We start from the raw sequence: 26,600 nt of genomic DNA, 5'->3' as shown, positions 1-26,600 counted from the left end.
ATCACTAATGAAATAAAAACTTACAATATTTAACAACATAATATATTGAACATTACAAATATTATTTATGGTGTAGGTCGTGAAAAACTATCTACTACTATAGAGTACATCTATAAGGGTTCCCTATTCTCTGGAATTATGCAGTTTCATACTTGAACTCTGCCGTTAAAGTTCAAACTTTTTTCTTGCCATGGATGAATAATACAAATAAAAACAATTATAGCAAATCAATTAAATACCGTATACTGAAGGCTGTCTCGTTTGATATAATAAACGTGAAATACTCCGGATTTCTGAAAAAAAAAGTAAAACTTGATCCGCTTTGATTGCTCTGGTTGAAAAACGGTGCATTATGTATTACAGATATGTTCATCCGCGCCATTAAATTTCATGAGGGACTTGCCATGGATGAATAATACAAATAAAAACAATTATAGCAAATCAATTAAATACCGTATACTGAAGGCTGTCTCGTTTGATATAATAAACGTGAAATACTCCGGATTTCTGAATTAAAAAAATGTAAAACTTGATCCGCTTTGATTGCTCTGGTTGAAAAACGGTGCATTATGTATTACAGATATGTTCATCCGCGCCATTAAATTTCATGAGGGACGTTTCAGTGAAAGACTCCTGGCTTTTGTAACCAACTCAAATCCAACAAAATACATGCGCATTCACCAAGAAAATTGGACCAGCAACTCATTTCATCTTGCGTGTCAATATCTCGGTTTTGGAGGTATGTATGCCATTAACCTTGCAAAACCACCAATAAAAAATGTTCTCTACATACTAATGAAGCAAATTGTTGGTCTCGGTTGGTTTCGTCTGAGTATTGTATACGGTGACACGACATTTGCTCGTGCGACAGTTGCTCCGGACTTTATTTCTTCTCAGATGTATCGTTCAGGTTGCAATACTGTTTTATGTTGGGTTTAGGATGAGGTTCAGGATTTCGTTCCGCTGTAGGTAATCTCATAAATAATTGTTAGATAATGGTGAGATAATGCCTAACAATATTTGACTCATGATTGTTACATGAAGCCGGTCTGTAAGTTAGGTTCGTCTATCAGGTCTATATCATTAACAAGCATTATATTTCACCGACCTAGGTGTGTATGCTATCGTCGGGGGAGAGGAAAACGGAACTTCTTTCCTCGAAGGCGTGACTGACACTGCATCAGTGGTGTGTCCTCCCGATGCTACTGATATCTCCGACTGCTGGCAATCCGGAGGGCCAACACATGGCAGAGTGGAAGAAAGTGTGGCAGTTGTATGCTGTCCCGGTGAGCTCTTCATTTCCATCTTAATTATTTAGTCCCTAAGGAGATAGTAAAGTTTACTTCACAAATTTTTGAAAATGCCAATATAATGATTCTTCCTTGATGAGACTACTTTTAGATTTTCGTCCATTTTCCCCTAAGTAACACCATGTATGCATGCGGGATTGAATGAGAAACTATGATATGATGTCTTTGTAGAGGGTAGCTCGGAGAACGATGTAGTTCACTCCCAGTACCTTTTCTTTTTCTTCTTTTTTCTCACATACGTGAACTGTCTGTGCGGTACCCCGTTCCGTCTGTAGAATCTTCATGACACTCCTTAAAACTGCTCGTTCTGATTGATAGGACGAGGCTGTCTTCTATATAGAATTCACGTAATATTCCATAGAATGTCAATGGCTACGAATGTTGACTGGAAAAGACGAATGTCCATGTCACGAATGACGTCTAATATATCCGGGGACATCCCGATAGACCGCGGGTCCGATAGACCGCGGGTCCGATAGTCCGCAGTGTGTGTAAAATTATGATCAGATATATCAAATGTCATCGAGAGGTCCAAAGGTCGAATGATACAAGGCCATGGGGTTCTATCAGGTGCGGATCCATGGGGGGGGGGCCGAGTGGGAACTGCCTCACCCCCCAACCCCCAGCTCAAAAAAAGAGGGGGGGAAAAGGGAGAGAATAAAAAAGAAAGAGGAAGATGGGAAAAGAAGAGAATAGAAAAGGGAGTAAGAAGGAGAAAGGAAGAGAGCAAAAAGGGGAAAGGAAAGAAAAAGAAAATGGGAGAAGAAAAGGGGAAAGAAGAGAAAAAAGAGAGGAGGGAAAAGAGAGAGAAGAAAAGAAAGGAGAAAGGGAGAGAAGAAAAGAAAGGAGAAAGGAAAAGGAGGAAAAAGAAAAAAAAAGAGGAAGGAAGAGAAGAATATTTAAATAGATGAAGATGGGAAGAAAGATAAGAAAAAAAAGAGAGAGGAAGAGGGGAAAAGAAGAGAAGAAAGAGAGAGAGAGAGGAAGGGGGAGGGAGAGAAGAAGAAAAAAGATTAAAAGAAAAAAATGGGGGAAAGGAAAGAAAAAGAAAAAGGGAGAAGTAAAGGGGGAAAGATAAAAAAGTGGAAGAGGGAAAAGAAAGAAAAGAAAAGAACGGAGTAAGGAAAAGGGGGAAAAGAAGAAGAAAAGAAGAAGAAAAAAAGAGGAAGGAAGAGAATAATATTTAGAGAGAGAGGAAGATGGGAAAAGAGAAGAAAAAAAGAGTAAGGGGGAGAAAGAGAAGAAAAACGAGAAAAGAGAGAGGAAGAAGGAAAGAAAAGACAGAAAAAAGAGAAGAAAAGGGGGAAAGAAAAGATGGGGAAAAGGAGAAGAAAAGGGGGAAAGGAAGACAAGAAATGAGAGAAGAAAAGGGGAAAATAAAGAGAAGAAAAAGAGAGAGAGAGGAGGAAAAGAAGAGAAGAAGAAAAGAGGAGAGAAAGAGGGGGAAAGAAAGAGAAAGGAAGGAGGGGAATGAGGATATATAAGAGAAAGAACAAAAGAAAGAAAAGGAGATGGGAAACGGAAGAGGGATGTTGACCTGGACGTCGATTTGATGGCGCCTAAATGACGTTCGAACTATGGGGCGCCGAGCTGATGTTTGAACTGGGAGGGGGGGGCGCCAAATGATGTTCGAATTAGGGGAGCGCTAATTTGAATTTTGACCATAATGCGACAAATACATGTTTCAGAGAGGGGGAGGGAGGGCAAAGTTATATTTCACATGGGGGTGCCAAGTTTATGTTCAACCGAGGGCGCCAAATTGACCTTGAACTTTATAGGGGGCTTCATGCAAATTCATTTTCGACTGGGGGCGCAACATTGATCGTATTGCCTGTTTAAAGTGAAATATATGTCCTGCCCAAAAAACTTAAATTAATGCGGCTAAATTAAAATATCCCGTTTTTACGATAACAGACAAAAACAATGTTTTCGAGTTTAAAGTCTGTTTAGCGAGATAGATACCCTGTTGAGGGTCACAAAAAAGGGTTATTATCAAATTCAGCTCGCGCTACGCGCTCGCAATATTTGATTAATGAGGTATGCATCCTCTGCATCAATCCCACATGTAAGTGTTAGTGTTTTTCAAGTCAACATATATAGGCCGATCCAGGGGGCAAAGATTTTGCCCCCCCCCCCCCCCCCATGGTGGCGCAAAAAAGGGGTAAGAAACAGAAGAAAAAAAAGAAGAGAAAAAGGACAAGCATTTAGAATAGGAATTATACCTTAGTCCTTCTTAAGTCAGTATATAAAAAAATTGAGCTCGAGCTTCGCGCTGGCATAAATAAATTGTTTAGTTATACACGCATCCCGACCTTACAGTTTTTTTATGCGAACGAGAAGCACAAGCTGAAAATATTTGATATTCTAACCTGACAACTGAAAATGTATTTTTCATTTCATCATTATAAAAGTTTTCAGCTAGCGCTTCGCGGTCGCATTCATTTCTTAATAGATATGCATCGTGTTCATCATAACAACTACTAACATAGGCGGATCAAGGCGGCCCGAGGGCAACCCCCCCCCCCCCTATTGACAGAGCAAATAAAATGGGGAAAACGGGGAAATAAAAAAGGGGGAAAGAAAGGAGAAAAAAAGAAGACGAAACATAAAAGGAGGAAGACGAGTGAATGAAATAAGGTAAGGAGAAGACTTGGAAAACAATTTTTGAAAATATTTAATGTCACTATATTAATGTTTCGCTCGCGCATCGCGCTCGCATTGCCTGTTCGATGAGATACATATTATATCTTGCTCAATATGCTGATATGTAGTTCAAAATATCAAGTTTTGATATCAATATACAAAACATAATTCAGCTCGGACATCGATCTTTCATTATTTTGTTTTATTTACCAATTTATGTTTTTAATTTATTTTTTTTTTGCTCTGGAAAATGTCCGTTTTATAGTTATTTGTATTTCATATAAGATTCTCTAAATATACCTTTTCAGGTGTCTCGATTGTAAAAAAAAAAAATAAATGCCTATGAACTAGCGCTGTGCACTCGCATTTCGATTGGTGAGTTATGTATACCTATTTATTAATTCTATAACAATTAAACTACTTAAATCCCCCCTTTAAAAAATTCCAGATCGCGATTTGCGCTCGCATTATTTGCTAAAAATATATCAACCAATGAATCCTATTCATGATTACAAAAATACTTAAAATATCAGGTTTTCAGGCCTCATGCACTGTCAACAAATTTCACAAACTCATTAGGCTTAACAGATTAATAAATATGAAATAAAATTTGTATGAATTCATAAAAACTAAATTGTCAATTTTTTCAGAAATAAATATTGACAAGTTTTAGGAAAAGAAATAGAAGATAGTCATCATTCTTATATGATGACAAAATGTCCTTAGGCCTAAAATGTCTCGATCCTAGGTCAATTTAATAATAAAATATCAGCTCGCGCTTCGCGCTCGCATTATTTATATAGTGCTATCAAATTTCCCTATATACACAGTGCTGTAAACAGTGCTTAAATTGACCCTTTTCACATCGGAATTTCAAATATTATTTTCAGTTCGGGCTCTGCGCTCGCATTATTGATTTTTATGATGAAAATTGAAATGTATTCAGATTGCCAGGATTCTGTCTAACTCTAAAACACGCGCACGCATGTTTTTTGAGATACAAAGCTTGATCTTATTCAAAACGTGCTAAAATTATCCAGTTTCGGATCAGAATATCAAAAATTTTCTGCTCGCGCTTTGCGCTTGCATTATTATTGAAGGAAGATACCAAAAATTACCCATGCTTTTTCATAATTGACAAACATGAATCAAATGTCCCATTGGGGGATTTGAAATCTCATCTTTTTAGGTTGGAATATCAAAAATGTTCAGCTCGCACTTCGCGCTCGCATTATTTAATCGTTGAAATATGTATCGTCTTAATGGCTTACTGCAAAACATCCTTAACAGGTCCCTTTTCGACCAGGCCAGAACGAATATTTAACATTTCTGCTCGCGCTTCGCGCTCGTGGTAATTATCTAGTTACATACGCGTCCTGTTCAGGTTCACAAACATTGCCCAAAATGTTCAATGTTCAGGACAAAATACATGAAATTTCATTTTTAGATTACATAGGGCTTAAGAGATTATTACACATTTATGTTGCTTATAAAGTAAAGCTAGGAAATGACTGTTAGAACATGGGCGTTTTGCCCACCCCCCCCCCCCCCCAAAAAAAAAGAGAGAATCAAGACTAAGCAAAATAGAGAGAAAAGGAAAGGGATTAGGATGAAATATAATATTATTTTCCAAATATTATGTCAAAATCTATCACAACCTTGTATTTTTGTAATAAAAATGTCATAATATTTGCTTGCTCGCTTCGCTCACTGACAACTTCTTATTAATTTTATGCGATACACCATATCGAGCCCCCTCGAAATTGTTGGCTCATTACGGCACTGGGACAACCCCTTCAAAGAAACCAAAAAAAAATCAACTTTGAGCGGCCGATCGGGGAAAATATGGGTGAAAAAATGACCCCTCCCCCTATTGGCGGAAGCTGGGTCCGCCCCTGACTTAGGCTTTCAGGATATAATACATGAAAAATATATTTTAAAAAATCAGATCGCGCTTCGCGTTCTCATTATTTATTTAGGCCTTGTGAGATACCTCAATGTGTTTTTAAGAATGAAATCTCAGATTTTCTTTAACGTCTACCCCCCTCCCACTTCATTTTTTTTTTTTTAACTTGGTGCCGTCGCCACCCCCCACCCCCGTGCACCCATGCTGAATAAATACGCCGCTGATGAGGAGAATTTGTCGATTGCTTCGAGATTGCATTATTCCCAAGAGGTTATTTAGTATTCTAAAACAAAAATACAGAAACTACAGCTCCCGTTCACACAATATTCTAGTAGGGCCTACTCTGGTTACAAATTGAACCCCCCCAAAAAAAAAAAAAATAATAAATAAATAAAAAAATTGCTCGTGCTTCGCGCTCCCATTTATATTACATTATATAATCATGGATTTTTTTTTTCAAGAACAGATGAAAAAGTGGTCTTTGTTTTTTTTTTAATGTGATTATAAGATAATTCAAAATCCATTTAATGCACTTAAGTTAGCCTGACCGGGAGGGAGTGGGCGCCATTTTTCGAAAAGTACACATGGGCGCCAAAAAAGGTCGAATATCCCCCCCCCCCTCCCTCCCCACGAAATCCTGGATCCGCGCCTGGGTTCTATAACAATAACCCAATTAGGGCAATCACCCCCTGACAACTACTTCAAGGAAAATATTATCCCCATATTTTTACCGCCGGGGACTGTTACCCCCCCCCCCCCGGAAATTTACCCTCCAGACAATTACCCCGGATAATTACCCCTAGTACGGAGCCTTGAAAATGCCATCAACGTGACATGGCGTGGTACTTTATCTTGCCATGTCTTAATTAATCATTGGCGGCGGAAGAAAAAAAAATTAGGGGGGTCCACCTGAAATTTTGGGATGGACACAGGTAAAAATTTTGACAAGCAAACCAACCAAAATTTATAGGAGGGACCACCAAAAAATTTTGACAAGAAAAAAAAGGTTATCAACCAAAATTAGGGGGGGGACAAAAATATTTTAGTGGGGGTCCACCTCAATTTAGGGGGGACACGTAGAAAACAAATTGACAACCAAAAAAAGGGTTCTCAACTAAAAATCTAGGGGGGACCGTCCCCCATCTCAAATTTATGGGGGAAAGGTCCCCCCCCCCCCCCCCCGCTTCCACCGCCTATGTAATTAATACGCTTATTATTTCGACATAGCTATATATTCTATCTTGTCAAGTCGATATGTCCACATGGCGAGATATGAAGTGTACAAGTCCCGATATATCGCCATGTTGACATGTAACTTATTTAAGTCGACTTGGCAAGATAAAATATCTCGCCATGTTGACATATAACTTTTTATAAGTGGACTGACTTGGCAGGATAACGTATCGCGCCATGTGGACTTAATAAGCTTATTTAGTCGACAAGGCAAGGTAAAGTATCTCGCCATGTCGTCAAGTCGATGGCATTTTAGAGGCTCCGTATAGCGTCTAGAGGGTAAATTTCCGGGGGGGGTAACAATCCCTGACGATAAAAATATGGGGATAATATTTTCCTTGAAGTAGATGTCAGGGGGCGATTGTCCGTTGGGTCATCGTTATAGAACCCCATGGACTCGTATAATTGGCCTTTTGACCTCTTGATGACATTGGATCTCACTATATCCTGATAATAATTTTACACACACCGCGGACTATCGGACCCGCGGTCTATCGGACCCGCGGACTATCGGACCCGCGGTCTATCGGACCCGCGGTCTATCGGACCCGCGGACTATCGGACCCGCGGTCTGTCGGATCCGCGGTCTATCGGACCCGCGGTCTATCGGGCTGTAACCATATATCCGCATAGATTTTAAAGATAAATTCCAGTTGTGGGAACGATCTCAAAATGACTTTTTACAGAATGTAATATGATGATCACCAAAGTGTCTGTTTTAATGAATAAAAAATATGTGCCAAAGGATTCTGGAAGAAATTGTGTAATTGCTGAGAAATAAGCAAAATAAGCGCGGATTCGGTCACTTCCGTCGGGTCTTTATTCCAGCAATAATAATACACTGTCCCACGTGTGCCTATCTGTGTTGGCGATGTTCAGTGTGATCGTTTTTTAGCTAGATATTATGATTTCACAAAGTTCAGTTTATGTAACTGTACCAGATCTAGATCCACGATGATATATCAATACTTTACCTTGGTTTTACAGACTTTCTCACGAAATCAGTGTTTTACTGCAACTACGTTCATTTAGCTTTAAAACATGGAGAGGTCTTTTTGAGTACGTATTTATCAGGCATTCAAAGAGTTAAAAATGGTTTTATATCCCGTCTGAAAGGAGTATAGGCCTTCATCAGGGAACGCCGTGGAGTGCACCATGCGTGCACAATAGACTGTATGACAGTTCCAGGTTATAGATGTACCTATTTAATTAAAACGAGCTATTATTTCTCTCCCACATCAATGTAGCTTGATGTTGAATATCTAAATTTTATGAATTGAGTACTGCGATGTCAGCTATAGGCAATTCCGTCAGAATGTTAGTGTCTGCGTGTAGATGTTGGCACCAATCTGCACATTCTCATATTAGGTGCTCAGTTGGGATTTCATTCTGCTCCAGGCCATGGTGAATCTTATTAACCGTTTACTCTTTCTTTGATCCACAATAATTATTTGCAGATCCACATTAAAACGTTCATCCTTTGCTTCACAATAACAGTTTCCCGTTGCAATCCGCCTGGTAACCCTCTTGGACTGGAGAGTGGCGCAGTCCCCGACTCGGCAATTACCGCATCCAGTTGCTTTAGCCGCCGTGCCTGCAGCCACGATGCCCGTCTGAATGGAGAATCGGCCTGGCTTCCCGCCGGAAATGACGACTCATACCAATGGCTTGAAATTAAGTTTGAATCGATCTTCATCATCACCGCCATCGTTACACAAGGAAAGCCAAAAAGTACAAGACATGTGACGTCATTCACTTTAGCATCAAGTCGGGACAGTATCCACTGGGACTATTATAGGAACAACAATGATATTCAGGTATTCAAAAATATCATTGGCGAATGATTTTTTTTTTTACGGTTGAAAAAGATTGAACATAATGATGCCACGATATTCAAATAATAGGCCTAACGATTGTTGCTGCCCCCCCCCCCCCAAAAAAAAATGCAACAAGATTCTTGGAAGAAACATTTCACAAAATAAAGATTGTCACACTGGTTTGTTTTTGTATGCATGATGGTGGGGTTGACTTCTACTTTTTGGGTCTCCTTTCTTTCGTATTTCAACTTCTTCGGTTTTCAAATCGAAAAGCCAATGAAATCCAAAGCCATAATTTATTTAAATAGCTCCCACATACGAAATGTTTTATTAAAAAAAATGTCTGTTGAATCGTATCGGGAATATAGAAAGCAGACATCTCATATACATCAGTGATCTGTGTTTGTTTCCAGGCGTTTGCTGGGAATTACGATTCGGACAGCCCCGTGACCCACGTCTTCGAGATACCATTATTGGCGCGCTTGGTTCGCGTCCAACCCAGGACAGCATCCATTTACTTGACGAACAAGGTCATGATGGGGGCTCTCCGGGTAGAACTCCTAGGATTTGGACCTCTCTCAAACACAACAGGTATATACACAGGTCAATCTGACCAAGTCTGGACATGAATAATGCATGCTTTACATATTCTGGGGCCCGTTGCAGAGAGAGTTACGATCAAACACTACTCCAAAAATCAATTGCAACTTGACTTACGACCAATGGAATGCACGTATTTGGGATAGGATACGGATGAGATTGTGTGGAGGATCGCGATCGCAGACGCTTGATTTTCTGAGTTGCCTTTAAACCAACTATTTCTGCAACAAGCCCTAGGCCCGGGGGGGGGGCACTCAAATTATTTTTTTGATGGGGGTGTGCCTCACGAAACTCTGAAATGGGGGTCTAAGGAACTGACTAAAAGGGTAAATTAGGGGGTCTTGAGAACTAAATATTCCAAATATATACCAAGCGGTGTGAAAAACAGGGTCTACGCAACGGGATCGCGGCACTGCAAATACGTTGCACCATAGTGCTGTGCATGCACTCGCCATGCATAGACCGGCTACTAGTTAATATCATGTAGGGAGTTGCGAAGCCGTACGTGCATCTCTTGCATGCGGTGCTCGCGCTGGACAATTTCGGGAGGGCTGGGGAACTGAGATGTCTCGTAAAACCCTCATTCAATAGAGAACAAGACCGCTGAAAGACCTTTGAAAGACCATGAATTCTGGTAGATCTATCAGAGGTTTCTCAGTGAACCTACGATGGTCTTTGAGGCCTTATACGAGTCCTGACCAATCTTTCAGTGATCTTCGTGGTCTTCATGGGCTCCAAAACTTTTTGAAACGGGTCAAAACAGGAATTACAACGGTCATACAGGAAAATTGTCCTTCAGTGCGGGCTTCAGTGGTCTTTCGATGAACTTTCAAAGGTCTTAATAGTCTTTCAATGATATTTCGGCAGTCTCTCAAAATATTTGCGGAGATCACTGTAAGACTCATGAGAGATCATTGAAAGACCAGGCAAAGTCCATGGAAAGAATTCTGAAAGATCACTTGTTGCATAAAAGATCTCTCAAAGACCATTTCTTGAAGTATTTGGTACAACTTGGACGGCCGGGGATGTAAACCATAACCTCCCATTCATAAGACCACCGGGTCCCAAGGCATACCCGGTCTAAAATAAAAAGAAGTTGATATATATGCATATTTACTTTGTTGGTCTACTTTTCAAATAATCTCAAACCAAATTTACTAAATCCATTTGGTCTCATACATTTGATATAATTGCAATTTGGTCTACATAAGTTCCCACTTGGATCAATACCCAACCTTAGTATGTTGTTAAGTCTAATGCCCAGTTGGTCTCGGCTATGGCTACTTATTATATTGCACTTTGTCCAATGAACCTTTTGTTCATTGTGGAAGCGCCGTGGTGTAGCGGTTCTGACTCTCGCCTTGTAATCAGAGGGTCGTGTGTTCGAATCCCACCATGGCCTAGCGTCCTGTGGCAAGGCGTCAATCCACAATTTGCCACTCTCCACCCAGGTGTTAAATGGGTACCCGGTAGGATGCGAAAGCCTATGTAGTATGCCTAGCAATTGAGTCTTGGAACTCTTGTTGGAATGCTCCCCAGGGAGTGGAGAAGGTGCATACATTGTATGCGGGCATGCAAGGATCCGATGACCGGGGTAATAATATATCTGTAAAGCGCTTAGAGACGTCGTTCTGATGTGTTAAGCGCTATATAAATGCGGAATATTATTATTATTATTATTCATAAAGTGTGCATCCAATCGTATAGACTAACATAAATCAAGTGAATAATAGATGCAATGGGTATCCCTAAACTAGAAATTATACAAATTGGTTAATGGGCGAAATGGCATTTACATGAAATAATTAAAGGACAAGTCCACCCCAAAAAGTTGTTGATTTGAATAAAAAGAGAAAAATCCAACAAGCATAACACTGAAAATTTGATCAAAATCGGATGTAAAATAAGAAAGTTATGACATTTTGAAATTTCGCTAAATTTCACAAAACAGTTTTATGCACATTCTGGTCGGTATGCAAATGAGGAGACTGATGACGCCACCCACTCACTATTTCTTTTGTATATTCTAATTTTCTCCTCATTGTCATGTTAAACAAAATTTATTCCTCCCTGATTATGTAAAATCGGCATTATTTAATACTATATGGTTCAGTAAAGTTGGTCCTCATTGTCAAATCTGTAAAAACTCCTAGGATTTGGACCTCTCTCAAACACAACAGGTATATACACAGGTCAATCTGACCAAGTCTGGACATGAATAATGCATGCTTTACATATTCTGGGGCCCGTTGCAGAGAGAGTTACGATCAAACACTACTCCAAAAATCAATTGCAACTTGACTTACGACCAATGGAATGCACGTATTTGGGATAGGATACGGATGAGATTGTGTGGAGGATCGCGATCGCAGACGCTTGATTTTCTGAGTTGCCTTTAAACCAACTATTTCTGCAACAAGCCCTAGGCCCGGGGGGGGGGGGGGCACTCAAATTATTTTTTTGATGGGGGTGTGCCTCACGAAACTCTGAAATGGGGGTCTAAGGAACTGACTAAAAGGGTAAATTAGGGGGTCTTGAGAACTAAATATTCCAAATATATACCAAGCGGTGTGAAAAACAGGGTCTACGCAACGGGATCGCGGCACTGCAAATACGTTGCACCATAGTGCTGTGCATGCACTCGCCATGCATAGACCGGCTACTAGTTAATATCATGTAGGGAGTTGCGAAGCCGTACGTGCATCTCTTGCATGCGGTGCTCGCGCTGGACAATTTCGGGAGGGCTGGGGAACTGAGATGTCTCGTAAAACCCTCATTCAATAGAGAACAAGACCGCTGAAAGACCTTTGAAAGACCATGAATTCTGGTAGATCTATCAGAGGTTTCTCAGTGAACCTACGATGGTCTTTGAGGCCTTATACGAGTCCTGACCAATCTTTCAGTGATCTTCGTGGTCTTCATGGGCTCCAAAACTTTTTGAAACGGGTCAAAACAGGAATTACAACGGTCATACAGGAAAATTGTCCTTCAGTGCGGGCTTCAGTGGTCTTTCGATGAACTTTCAAAGGTCTTAATAGTCTTTCAATGATATTTCGGCAGTCTCTCAAAATATTTGCGGAGATCACTGTAAGACTCATGAGAGATCATTGAAAGACCAGGCAAAGTCCATGGAAAGAATTCTGAAAGATCACTTGTTGCATAAAAGATCTCTCAAAGACCATTGAAAGATCTATATATAGGACTAGTCTAAGACCAGTAAGACAAGAAATATCCATCAGTCTTTCAGAGTTCTTTGAGGGGTCTTTCTGAGCCATTCCATCACAGAGATGACAAATTTCAGTGATCTTGAAGACCGCTGTAAGACCTCACCAATTTTAAGTCTTTCAGTGGCCTTTCAATGCCCGGGGGGGGGGGGGCAGTCAAATATATTGCTGTACACACGCGTGACCAAGAAATTTTCAAACACCACCGAAACGAGTTTTTCTCTGTGTGCAAAATAACCCCCTAAACAAGTTTTTCGCGGGATTTATTTACACATTTTGGCCCCTAAAGAAGATGTCGCCAAAATATGACCTCGGGGAAAAAGCTTGGGGAAAACATACCCTAAACACGTTTGGCTAGTCTTAAAAAAAGCTTTGGGGAAAAAAACATACTCTAAATACGTTTGACCCCGCGATTGACCATTGACCAGTCTTTCAAAACCACCCTTTTTCTTGAAAATTGGTGTTTTTTATACCGTTAACGAGTCCACGCGCGGACCGCATCCAAAACACCCCTTTAAACGCGTTTTTTTGGTCACGCGTGTGTACAGTAATATATTTGACTGCCCCCCCCCCCCCCCCGGGTTTCAATGGTCTCCGGTCTGTGGAATGGGGGCCTTATGGGGGTCTTGCGAGCGGGGCTAGGCGGCTTCTGAACCGAACTTTTGTCATTCGGAGTATCTGGAGAACTGAAAATTAGGTCTGAAAAAGGGGGTCATCAAAGCGGCACGTCCCCGTACCACCAATATATGTGAGTGCCTCCCCCCCCCCCCCGGGGGCCCTAGGTCCAAGAAATAGCCTGGGAAGGTTGCTTCTGCTTAGAGGATTATTTGACTTAAGGAAGGTCGAATTTGGCAGACCTAACTGGAAGTCCGATCGAAATTGCATTCCTTTTTCGGCGTGAATTGACAATGAACATAAGTAGGCTTTATGCATGGTCCATAAAGGTAAAATTGTCATATTTCGTAAACGTTAGTTCATAAATGAAATGAAATAAAATTGGAAAACATTGTTATCTCGTCACACAACCCTTAAAGATGGTCCAAGTTCTATAGAATAGGCCTACATGGTCAGGTAAAAAGTAAGTCTTAATCTTGATGGATTATCGTTGGTGTTCACTTTGCTGTAAAGGATGGGCTAAACAAAGCAAGGATTAATCAAAATTATGAAGTTATGTCGACATTGATCGCATGACGCATGACTTAGATAAGAACTGTGTCCCTGGAACAGCAAAGTGATATGTGCTGGAATTCAAAATGAAATCAACAATATTCCTTCTTAAACGGGAATGTTTCTGTACGAGAGACAACCAAGGCACAAAAGCATTTGAAGATAACCTACGTCTTTAAAAAGTGTATATAGTGTTGAAGATACCCTTTTGGATGAAAGTATGACATCTGCTCTTTTGTTTGGCCATTCATGGCATCAATATTTTTTTTCTTTCTTTTAATCCTGGATAAATGCGCGTGTAGCCAGAAACTATTCAAGCCAAGGCCAGTTAAAAAAAACCCGAACCCCCAGGACTGACTGCGCGAGATCAAGGACTGACTGTGCACAACCAAGGACTGCCTACCAGAGACTAAGGACTGACTGCCTGAGACCTAAGACTGACTGTCTAAGACCAGGGACTGAGTGCCTGAGACCAGAGATTGATTGCTCAAGATCGAGAAAAGACTGGCACTGCCCAAGACCGAGGAATGACTACCAATTAGACCAAGGATTGCGACTAAGAACCGACTGCCCGAGAACTGACTGACCAAGACCAAGGACTACATGCCCCAGACCAAGGGCTGACTGGCTGAAACCAAAGACTGACTGTCCGACATAACGGAAAGACTGCCCGAGACAGAGGACTGACTGTCCGAGACCAATGACTGAATGTCCGAGACCAAGGACTGACTGCCCAAGAACAAGAATTGACTGTCCAAGACCAAGGACTGACTGCCCTAGACCAAGGATCGACTGTCCAAGACCAAGGACTGACAGAGACCAAAGACTGATTGCCTGATGTGAACGATTTCAGACCTCTGACACCAAGGCGAGGTTTGAAAAGTAAAGCACTAGAAAATCTTCATCATCACCGACCCCCTATTTTACCCTTTTAGTCAGTTCCTTAGACCCCCAATCACAATCCCCGGCCTCATCTGGCGTCCTAGGACAAGGCCACTATAACGATGCTCGAGGTCAAGACCATTCTCAAGGAGCATAACACCAATTGTGGAACCAGGCTGGTCACAATAGATACGCACCCCCTCCACTCTGTGAGAGCTGCTCATTGAACATACATAGCTTAATCTGATAAAATCATTGTCTTTGTCCCCTGTATTTTCAAATATGCTATTTGCATCCCTATTTTTCAAAATTCTGGTTCTGCCATGTCAATAACCTTGTCCCCTTAATCCAACATTATAGCATCCATGAATATCAAAGGTCAACTTGGTTGCAGAATTCTCAGAGGAGATGGTCTGGGTGTGGAAGATGGCCGGGTCCCCGATTCCAGTATGACTGCCTCCTATGTGTCTAAGCCAGGCGCAGAAGCTCATCGTGGAAGATTAAATCATATGGCAACAAACACTAGCTTAGGAGCATGGATGCCTGATGAAACGAAAATCGGGAAAGTAAATACATGGATTAAGGTAATAATAATATAATAATGTTGATAATGAATATTGATTTAATTGCCCAGTGTAGACGATTCAGTTATAAAACTGATCTACCAGCGGACCCTGCATAACATGTCATCATCACCCTTCATGGTCTAAATGTGGAGCGCCAAGCTGGAAGGAGGAGGGTTCCATTTCTTGAAGTATTTGGTACAACTTGGACGGCCGGGGATGTAAACCATAACCTCCCATTCATAAGACCACCGGGTCCCAAGGCATACCCGGTCTAAAATAAAAAGAAGTTGATATATATGCATATTTACTTTGTTGGTCTACTTTTCAAATAATCTCAAACCAAATTTACTAAATCCATTTGGTCTCATACATTTGATATAATTGCAATTTGGTCTACATAAGTTCCCACTTGGATCAATACCCAACCTTAGTATGTTGTTAAGTCTAATGCCCAGTTGGTCTCGGCTATGGCTACTTATTATATTGCACTTTGTCCAATGAACCTTTTGTTCATTGTGGAAGCGCCGTGGTGTAGCGGTTCTGACTCTCGCCTTGTAATCAGAGGGTCGTGTGTTCGAATCCCACCATGGCCTAGCGTCCTGTGGCAAGGCGTCAATCCACAATTTGCCACTCTCCACCCAGGTGTTAAATGGGTACCCGGTAGGATGCGAAAGCCTATGTAGTATGCCTAGCAATTGAGTCTTGGAACTCTTGTTGGAATGCTCCCCAGGGAGTGGAGAAGGTGCATACATTGTATGCGGGCATGCAAGGATCCGATGACCGGGGTAATAATATATCTGTAAAGCGCTTAGAGACGTCGTTCTGATGTGTTAAGCGCTATATAAATGCGGAATATTATTATTATTATTATTCATAAAGTGTGCATCCAATCGTATAGACTAACATAAATCAAGTGAATAATAGATGCAATGGGTATCCCTAAACTAGAAATTATACAAATTGGTTAATGGGCGAAATGGCATTTACATGAAATAATTAAAGGACAAGTCCACCCCAAAAAGTTGTTGATTTGAATAAAAAGAGAAAAATCCAACAAGCATAACACTGAAAATTTGATCAAAATCGGATGTAAAATAAGAAAGTTATGACATTTTGAAATTTCGCTAAATTTCACAAAACAGTTTTATGCACATTCTGGTCGGTATGCAAATGAGGAGACTGATGACGCCACCCACTCACTATTTCTTTTGTATATTCTAATTTTCTCCTCATTGTCATGTTAAACAAAATTTATTCCTCCCTGATTATGTAAAATCGGCATTATTTAATACTATATGGTTCAGTAAAGTTGGTCCTCATTGTCAAATCTGTAAAAAATGAAATATTGTATAATTCAAACAATAAAGAACAAAATGAATAATGAGTGATGGACATCATCGACTGTCTCATTTGCATGTCACTGAGTTGTGCATATAATTGCCTTGTGAAAAATAAGCGATAATTTAAAATGCTATAACTTTCTTATTTTACATCCGATTTCGATGAAATTTTCAGCATTGTGCTAGTTTGATTTTTCTCTGTTTAATCAAACCAACATTTTTCTGGGGTGGACTTGACCTTCAACAAATTGGTTGTAGACAAACTAGAGTTAGACCATGTGAGACGATACCAGGGGCCCGTGCATAAAACTTTTTACCTGAGAAAACTCAGGTTGTTTTTACCGGAGTTTTTGCCGTGTTAAAGTCCGCATACATTCGTAATTCCGAAGCTTCGTTATTCCGAAGGTTCGGATATTCCGAAGGTTCGTTATTCTGAAGGTTCGTATTTCCGAAGGTTCGTAATTCCGAAGATTCGTTAGTCCGAAAACGAAATGAGGTTCGTAATTCCGAAGGTTCGTTAGTCCGAAAACGAAGTGAGGTTCGTAATTCCGAAGGTTCGTTAATCCGAAAAAGAAATGAGGTTCGTAATTCCGAAGGTTCGTTAGTCCGAAAACTAAATGATTAACTAACCTTATTTCGCTTTCGGACTAACGAACCTTCGGAACAACGAACCTTATTTCGCTTTCGGATTAACGAACCTTCGGAACAACGAACCTTATTTCGTTTCCGGATTAACGAATCTTCGGAACATCGAACCTTATTTCGTTTTCGGATTATCGAACCTTCGGAATAACGCCACAAATGTTCGGATTAACGAACCCTTTTACGTTTTCGGATTAACGAACATCAAGGTATGGGCTATTTACGTGTTTCGGAATTACGAATCTTCGGAATAACGAATCTTCGGAATAAAGAACCTTCGGAATTACGAAGTGTAACCGTTAAAGTCAATGGCAGAAATCAGACTAACCTTAGTTTTCAGTTTTTACCAGAGTTTTCTCAGGTAAAAAGTTTTATGCAACAGGCCCCAGAAGGTCGACAGTCTAAGGCCTAATAAAATAAAGCCTAACATTTGATCACGGGACTTATTTTAACGATTGTTCATACACAATACCCAATGCAATCCAGGGGCGGATCTAGGATTTTCGAAAGAAAGGGGCACATTTTCCCGGAGGAAAATTTGACACGCAAAAATAAAGGTCCTCACTTACAAAATGGAGGGGCATACTTACATTAAAATGTTTTATTATGGCTCTCAAAAGGAAGGGGGAACAGGCCGAATGTGCCCTCCTGGATCCACCACTGATACAATCAGTCGTAGAAATCAGCCCTTGATCAATTGCTGGGCTACAGGGCCTAGGGGTACACCAAGTGGCAATTAATGTGCTAGCTGATCTTACATTTCAGGTTGATATTGGAGAAGTAATGCTAGTGACTGGCGTTGTCACGCAGGGTCAGGCTCAACTGGATCATTTTGTCATATCTTATGACATCTCCTACTCACTGGACAATGTAAAATGGTTTTACCCATCGGAGGAAGAATGTGGCTGCTCTAAGGTTGGTTGAATTTTAATGAGGGTCCACGAGGCCGAGCATTACGTACATTCGTCCACATCAAAGTATTTTCCTCTAATCAGACTGATCGTCAATGTAAAATGAAATATACACTCTAGAAAACACCGTACTCATTCAAACCACGTTAAAGTCAACTATGCGAATGATTATTCGGGCGTGTTTTGGCACCAAAAGTAAGGTTTATAAAGTTAGGCTATAATAATTTTGATGTAGAAAAATTGAATCCTCAGCCTTGTGGACCCTGGGCCTTGGTAGGAGACCCACTGAGAATTTCACCTGTAACTCGGATGATTTGAATGAGAAAGCTCATTATGGAGGTTTGAATGTTAATTCAGCAGTGCTGAAGCGGCAGGAACAAAGGGGAACGATCGCGACAGCTTGATTTTTGTCTCACCTGCATAGCAGAGTGAGACTATAGGCGCCGCTTTTCCGACGGCGACGGCGGCGGCGACGGCGGCGGCGACGGCGACGGCGGCGGCGGCGTCAACACCAAATCTTAACCTGAGGTTAAGTTTTTGAAATGACAGCATAACTTAGAAAGTATATGGACCTAGTTCATGAAACTTGGCCATAAGGTTAATCAAGTATTACTGAACATCCTGCCTGAGTTTCATGTCACATGACCAAGGTCAAAGGTCATTTAGGGTCAATGAACTTAGACCATGTTGGGGGAATCAACATCAAAATCTTAACCTAAGGTTAAGTTTTTGAAATGTCATCATAACTTAGAAAATATATGGACCTAGTTCATGAAACTTATACATAAGATTAATCAAGTATCACTGAACATCCTGCATGAGTTTCACGTCACATGACCAAGGTCAAAGGTCATTTAGGGTCAATGAACTTTGCGAATTGGGGGTATCTGTTGATTTACCATCATAACTTTGAAAGTTTATGGATCTGATTCATGAAACTTGGACATAATAGTTATAAAGTATTACTGAACATCCTGTGCAAGTTTCAGGTCACATGATCAAGGTCAAAGGTCATTTAGGGTCAATGAACTTTGGCCAAATTGGGGTATTTGTTGAATTACAGCCATAAATTTGAAAGTGTGTTGGTCTAGTTCATAAAACTTGGACATAATAGTAATCAAGTATCACTGAACATCCTGTGCGAGTTTCAGGTCACATGATCAAGGTCAAAGGTCATGTAAGGTCAACGAACTTTGGCCACGTTGGGGGTATTTGTTGAATTGCCATCATATCTCTATAAGTGTATTGGTCTAGTTCATAAAACGTGGAAATAAGAGTAACCAAGTATCACTGAACATCTTGTGCGAGTTATAGTAGTTTTCAAAATCAGCACTGCTGCTATATTGAATCGCGTGATGCAGGTGAGACGGCCAGAGGCATTCCACTTGTTTAAAAAGTTACATCGATCTTTCTATTTTTACTTTTATTTGAATCAGATATATATGTTTTATCCTGACATGCAATAACGACGGCTGGGCTTCATTCACCTTTAAACTTTTCATTTGGCTGTCACAAATCTCAGTATATAAGTTTATGTTTACACTTTTAGACTACATCATAAGCTTCAGTCTCTGAAACAATTGGTTGTTCTGAACTATGTTGGCTACTGAGGATGAAAGTAAAACATCAGACATTTTTTTTTAATCCCATGAAAGACGGTTGGTTATTCGTGTCCTATCATTTAGACCTGTCCAACATGGTTATGGTCTTTACAAACCATTTCATTTCTGGGGACCGCTTCATAAACTGTTGTTACTTTGCCATTATGGCAACTACCATGGAAACCTTGATTATGATTGACTTCTGAGCCCTGTTACCATGGTAGTTGCCATAATGGCAAAGTTACAATAGTTGCAAGTCCTTTATGAAATGGGCCCCTAATTTTCTTACTCATTTGCGTTACATAATACTACCGTTCCCCTTCGTTCTCCCTTTCACACTTGTACTTTTATGGTATCAATTACAGCCTTATAATGGTAATTATGATAACATCACTCTGTCAACCACGCTCTTTCAACGACCATTCAAAGCTCGCTACGTAAGGTTTCATCCATTCCAATATCACACGGCCATGGCAATGAGGATTGAGGTCCTGGGGATGTCGGAACACGAAAGCGATTAATTCATACAGTATAAGTGACAGAACGTAATTGTAAAGAATCGCCTGGCGGCCGTTTCATAAAGCTGTTCATAGTTAAAAGCAACATTAAAAACGACTGGTGATCCTTTCTTACTTGCTAAACCATCGCCAATTATAACATTTACCACAAGAAAGGTTCACCAGTTGTTCTCACGAACAGCTTTATGAAACACCCACCTGGGGTCCGCTTCATAAAGGACTTGCAACTGTTGTAACTTTGGCATTATGGCAACCACTGTACCATGGTTACCTGGATTGTGATTGGCTGCTGAGCCCTGTTACCATGGCAGTTGCCATTATGGCAAAGTTAAAACAGTTGCAAGCCCTTTATGAAACAGGCCCCAGAGGTGTGAGTTGTTCCATGACATTTGTTCCAGGGACAACAACGACACATAAATGGAATGATCAACTTAAACCCTGGATTTAACACTATACCCTTTCTTAAACCTAACATAAACCCTATTGCAACCCTAACCCTATATCTTAGAAAAATAAAGGCGGAGAAATTGTCGCCAAGCAAATGTTGTGTCACCGTGTGAGCAATGGTTTCACGATTAAATTCTGCGCATAAGCAGCATGATGTCATCGACTCCCTATTCCTTTTATATTTCATTATAAGGGATATAATTTTTTTCTCTCTCATTCCTAAGAGAGATTTGTAGCTTTCCAATTTCGATTTAAATAAGGATATCTTCATAATTGACAATGAGAAATTTGAAAACAGGTGAAATCTCTAATACTTGTTTAGTACCTAAGCGATTTTGAGCATATGCAATTGTGCATGCCAGTTCATGATATGAACAATATTTGGCTACCCATATGTAAACCACTCAGCAGTCCACTGACAAAAGGAAGGAATTATGTGTATGTGGAATTACTTTCTTCATAAATGAGGAAAACGTGTCATTATTTTTGGTGGAAGTAAATTTATATTTTAATTGCTTTGAAATTTATACTTTAGAATTTGGGAGTTATGTCACTCCACTTCCTTTAGCAACATAATACAGTAAACATCCCAAATCAAGAAAAAAGGTCAAATTTTGAAAAATTCCTTTTGTCATGGGACAGGTCAAGGGCCTTTCACAATTGGTCAAGCTACTAGTTATAATGTTGTGATTATGTGCAACATTGATTGCAACCAAAGGATCACAAACGGTCGCACAACTAAATGTAAAAGGAACTCCTTTTGAATAACTGTCAACTAATCTACATTTTTTTTACAATGAATTCCAAAAGAATACCAAATCGATTAAATTTGTGTGGGGCAACAATTAGATGTTTTATTTGTCAGTAAATAGGAACTTGGAACGATTTGTCTCACAACCACCATTCACAAAAAAGTGTTGTGTTTGTCTTAATGAGCGTTTTACATACTCAATACATTACAAAAACAGGATATATCTTAGCTCCATTAAACAATCATTCTTACCAAAACAAATCAAAGAACTTCAAATAATGTGGAAATGTAATCAACCTAAGCATGGATTCTTCAAAAAGTCAGAAGACTAGGATAAAAGAAAGAAAATTTCAAAAAATGAAAGTTGAGTATATATATATATGAAATTGCCTGGAAAGCACTCCGTTGTAAAAGATGTGTAAAAATCAAACAGATCTGTACAAGTGTGTCTGTTGTGATTGTTCAACGCTAGAATCAGTCGAAATGAAAATGGCTAAGAAAAGTTGCAAAACAAAACACCGCTATAAACTGACAATGCTACTTACTTAATTCATGGCAAGATCACCGTAATCTACATTTTCATTACAATTAAAATTTAAGGATATGCTTTATTCTATGTACTATTTGTTTTGCAGCTAATCATTTATTTATGTAGTTATGATACATGTTATATTGAAAAGAATATTCCCTTGAATAAAACGAGTGATAGTTGCTAAAATACACACATGTTTACACAGTTTGCGAGTATTATCTGTACAATTCAAACACCTATGATAACTAAACAGCAATCTAACCAGGCTTGAAAATTGCCTTGTTGCCTGCCACCCACAACAACACTACAACTATCACAACTAGCAACTTCTTTGCACCGACAATCTCATCCACCACTTGGGAGAAGATAATCCCTTCTGGCCAATAATATCTCATAATTTTCTCTTCGAAGAGTAGAATGCATTTACATTATCTGCTGAAGCAAATTATACAGAATTATTTCATAATAGCAATTGTGGGCAAAACCACACTGATCAAAAAAAAAAAAAAAAAACATGATAAGATATGGCAGAAAATATTTGTCATTCATTAAAGCAAGAGTTTACAGACTATATCTAAATTTACAATATCTAAACATTTCTTTGTCAACTTAAATAACAGCTATCCAATATGCAGGCTTCATGTTCATAATATGAGGAGACAAATAAAAAGACCTGATATATAAACAACTTGCCCATCACTACATCAATAATCTTCAATGTAAATCTCTTCAACAAGCATTCATTCAATCTTCCATTAGTTGAAATAAGAAATGTTCGTTATGATCCACTTTGAATAGTACATTTTCTCCATGACAAAAATTCTCAATTTCCACACATGAGAACAAACAATTATTAATTTTTCACTACTATACAAATGCCATCACTTTTTCACCCTAACATCTTGCAATGATTTTCAAGATGGGAAATAATTTATGTTGATAGTCGGCAGTACATGCAAACTGTCCATGGTCGCCTCGAGCCCACTCTTCACAAGACAACTAGTACTGATTCATTGCATTCAGGGATTAATTAAAAAAGTTGAGATCATAAAGATTAATTTATTGGATGTGTTGTGGATGCATATGGGGCTGTCATAGTTCAGACCCACTACTAAATTCTTCACTATCTGGTTATAACATCCTACATGAACAAATATCATTTAGGCTCAAGTATGATATGAAAAAAAATATTACCAGACTATCCAATTTGAAAAAGTAAACAAATTAAAATCATACACAAGTATCAACAGAAAACAAAATACATTTACTTAAGGATAAATTTCAGTCAAATCATGTACATGTACAGTATATTATTTTAGATTTTTGGTACATTTCATGCAAGTTATTCACAAAGCCATGGAACTTGATCAAGGTTAACCCATAAATTATTTTTAAAAAATCTCCTTTTTTAAAACATTTTGACTTGGCACTAGGCTTCTTGTCTGCTGGTAGACACCTATACAATCTGTGCCAGACATAAATCACACTAAAATGATATTGTCTTACTATTAACCTCTCATAATCAGCCTAAAAATACCACTATATCCGTTCTTTTAATTTCACTCGGGCATCGTCATTATTAATCAGATTTTCCAGGATCATTTGCCTACAACACCCTTGTAAGAAGAAAAAGAATACAAAAGAGTATAAGCTTAGATATATATATTTTCTTTCTACTTTTATATCTGTGAATGAATGAATGAATATCACAAAATGGCAGAAATTGTGCTTTATATACAGGCATATGTGAAGTAACATGGAGTAGCCAAGTTCACTTTTTTTTTTCCAACAAAGAGTCATTCAAACAATTGACAATAGTGACGAAGATAACATGACTGCCCACTCCTTTTGTGCTTCTTACCCATTACAACCTAATGTCATTTTTACAATCATGAATTACGTTCACACCACTTCGCCATAACAAGTTGAAACGTCAGTTATCCTCAATCGGCAATTCATTTTTGATTGATGGGCTTGTTAAGGTCGATAGTCAAATCTATCACTCCACAGAAACCCCATTTGAAATCAAGAAATCGGCTGTACATATACAAATATTAACTTAACCTACAAGAATGACAGTGATGACGCTAATATATTAAAAGTTTCTTTTCAACTTTACATTAGAATTTCCACTTCACCTTCCGCCAAATTCCCTTTCCCAGAATACAATATTTTTCTCGTTTTGTGACAGTGTTTCTTTATAAATCTTTATTTCATCAATTACTTGTACAAATAAAATTCTTAGTTAGATGCTATTTAGTAATAAACCTTTTTGCTGCTCCTATTTCAGTTCTAAGCATTGCAACAGAGACTACAGAGCAAGAATGCATTTTTTACTTGTTAAAGACCTTTGGCTCAAAAGTAAAAGGAGAATGTTTTGTAAGAAAAGCTAAACTATTTTCACATCTTATGAAGATCTGATAAATTCCAACATCTGAAGGCGAGTCTAGAAACAACTGCCCAATCTTGCTATTCAGGAAGCCTACAAATTTTGATATATAATTCATTACTACATGTATCATTTAAAATTGTTTGGTCATAAATCTAAATTTTGATATAATATTTTGTCGAAAAATTCAACTGTATTTGTTGGGCCAGTCAGAATTGACAGATTCTTGGACAAAACAAAACAAAAAGCAATTTCTTAATGAGAAAATCGAGTTAATCTATATCATGTCATTAGTCTAAATGCAAAGACATTATATTTTCTCTTCATTTTATACAGTGTAGATTCTGGTTGTCTCCTTACAAATAAACCTAGGCACTGTAACTTAAACCTCAGTGTTTGATATTGGGCTGATTTATACAATTGATCATACACAATAATCAATGCAACCCATCATAGAAATCATCCCAATAATCAATCACTAAGCTTCATGTTACATACCCCGATGGTGACCTTGGGTCGAAATCAAGTACTATAGGAAGCTGTGGCCATGTAAAAATTCCAGAGAATAGATTAACAGAGATTAGATTAGTGCGGATTAGCTTAATCCTGAGCTGATTGAGCCTCCCCCTCCTCTCCTTCCACATCTCCGTTAATCTCTTCCCCCTCTTTCTGGATGACGATGCGGGTGACCTGGAAGTCAGGATTCTGGAGCTGCTCCTCGGCTAAAGTCTCCGCTAACAGCTGATAGACAGAGAGAAAAATGAGATAATCATAATACTAATTATAATAATAATAAAAGTTACATTTATATAGCGATTAATACATTATGTTATCGGATCCTGGCATGTCTGCGCACAATGTACATGTATGCACTCTCTACACTCCCTGAGGAGCATTCCAACAAGAGTTCAAGACTGGATAGATAAATAAAGACACTATTAGAAAGAGCTTTTTGGGGTTATGTTCCAACAAGAGCTCTAACTATAAATACATCAAAATTTATTCATTCTTCATCGTCATTGATTTGGTTTCTATCCATTTGGTCTACAAGCAGACCTGCCAACCTCTAGGAATAAAAAATTGTATCGCGGCGCTCAAGCTGCATGCAAGCTAAAATGCGCACTGCTCTTGCAGATGAAAAAAAAAACATTAAAACATGTGTATATCTTCACACTGGTTTTAACAAAATGATTGAAAAAAAAAGTTACCTGAAATTACATTGATCTATTAACCATATTTGTGTACGTTTTATGAAATAGAGACATATAGAGATTATTTTTCTCAATGAATTACGATTTAGTAAAAAAAAAAAAAAAACGTATTTTTCAAAGAAAAAACGTACTGCCGTATTTTGGTTGCAAAAACGTACTAAATACGGCTAAAACGTACTGGTTGGCAGGTCTGTACAAGTAGATGGCCTTATTCTCAGACCGTCTCGCTAATCTTCATCATTGCTAATCCCACTTGGTTTGCCATCAATTTGGTTTAATTTCTGTTTCTCACTTGGTCTAAATGTCATTCAAGCTAATGCACAGATCGTTTCAATTCCCCTTGTCTACTTATCATTTTGCACTTTGCCAAATCAAATTTGGTGCATAAACAGTTCATCTACATGTAATCGTATAGACTTAAATTGTGTGAGACCCGGAGAATATTGGATCAAAGTGGTAAAGCCTATAAACTTGAAATTAGACAAAGTGGCAAATGGGATGTATGGCAATTAGACCAAATGGTATTAAAGTAGATGAACTCAAACTAGGATCAGATATTGTGGAATAACACCAAATGGAATCAAAGTAGACAAATAGGGTGTAGGGGCCTGATTCATATAAATTGTTATAATAATGAATTTGCAATAGCAGTGAAAAGCTGCTGAAATCCTTCAATCTGACTGGCGGTTAGTAAATCTGTTATAGAAATTTGGCAATTTTAATAAAGCAAGTCTTTGTGAAATGGAACCCAGGATCTGGGCATCAACCACATTATTATGCCAAAAGATATTCCACCATCAGAACATAATTCATTGTTCACTTGTATGCTTAGTTAGTTTTATCAGGTACGTGGAAAAGATGAATGAATCCCTTGTTCACAGGACTCTGTAGCTTCACCTTTTCAAGGATG

General features: G+C 39.0%; 2 protein-coding genes across 12 annotated transcripts in view; one reads left to right on the top strand and one right to left on the bottom strand.

Moving 5' to 3' along the window:
- The first annotated feature begins 586 nt into the window (after positions 1-586).
- LOC129280679 (lactadherin-like) lies at positions 587-22,579 on the top strand. The gene is made up of 7 exons (XM_064112317.1): positions 587-739; positions 1,113-1,286; positions 8,590-8,909; positions 9,323-9,500; positions 15,143-15,366; positions 18,096-18,245; positions 20,208-22,579. Exons 1-7 carry the CDS (start codon positions 670-672, stop codon positions 20,361-20,363), a joined length of 1,272 nt encoding a protein of 423 aa, XP_063968387.1. The 5' UTR covers positions 587-669; the 3' UTR covers positions 20,364-22,579.
- The window catches only part of LOC129280146 (protein 4.1-like), an 82,284-nt gene continuing 77,319 nt past the window's right edge, over positions 21,636-26,600 (bottom strand). For all 11 annotated transcript variants that reach the window (XM_064112306.1, XM_064112312.1, XM_064112314.1 and 8 more), the window contains one exon: positions 21,636-25,220. In XM_064112306.1, coding sequence (XP_063968376.1) covers positions 25,080-25,220 — 141 coding nt within the window. In that variant the 3' untranslated portion in view covers positions 21,636-25,079. The remainder of the gene's footprint in view (positions 25,221-26,600) is intronic.

The sequence above is a fragment of the Lytechinus pictus genome, chromosome 17, assembly GCF_037042905.1.
Source record: "Lytechinus pictus isolate F3 Inbred chromosome 17, Lp3.0, whole genome shotgun sequence".
Lineage (NCBI taxonomy): Eukaryota > Metazoa > Echinodermata > Echinoidea > Temnopleuroida > Toxopneustidae > Lytechinus > Lytechinus pictus.
This window is presented reverse-complemented; position numbering and strand designations above follow the sequence as displayed.

Bases quoted from the DNA above. Each gene is read 5' to 3' on its own strand.
- LOC129280679 (XM_064112317.1), top strand. From the start codon at position 670: ATGCGCATTCACCAAGAAAATTGGACCAGCAACTCATTTCATCTTGCG. The intron at 15,367-18,095 runs GTAATAATAATA...CTTACATTTCAG, and splicing joins AAGTAAATACATGGATTAAG to GTTGATATTGGAGAAGTAAT. The intron at 18,246-20,207 runs GTTGGTTGAATT...TATCAATTACAG, and splicing joins AAGAATGTGGCTGCTCTAAG to CCTTATAATGGTAATTATGA.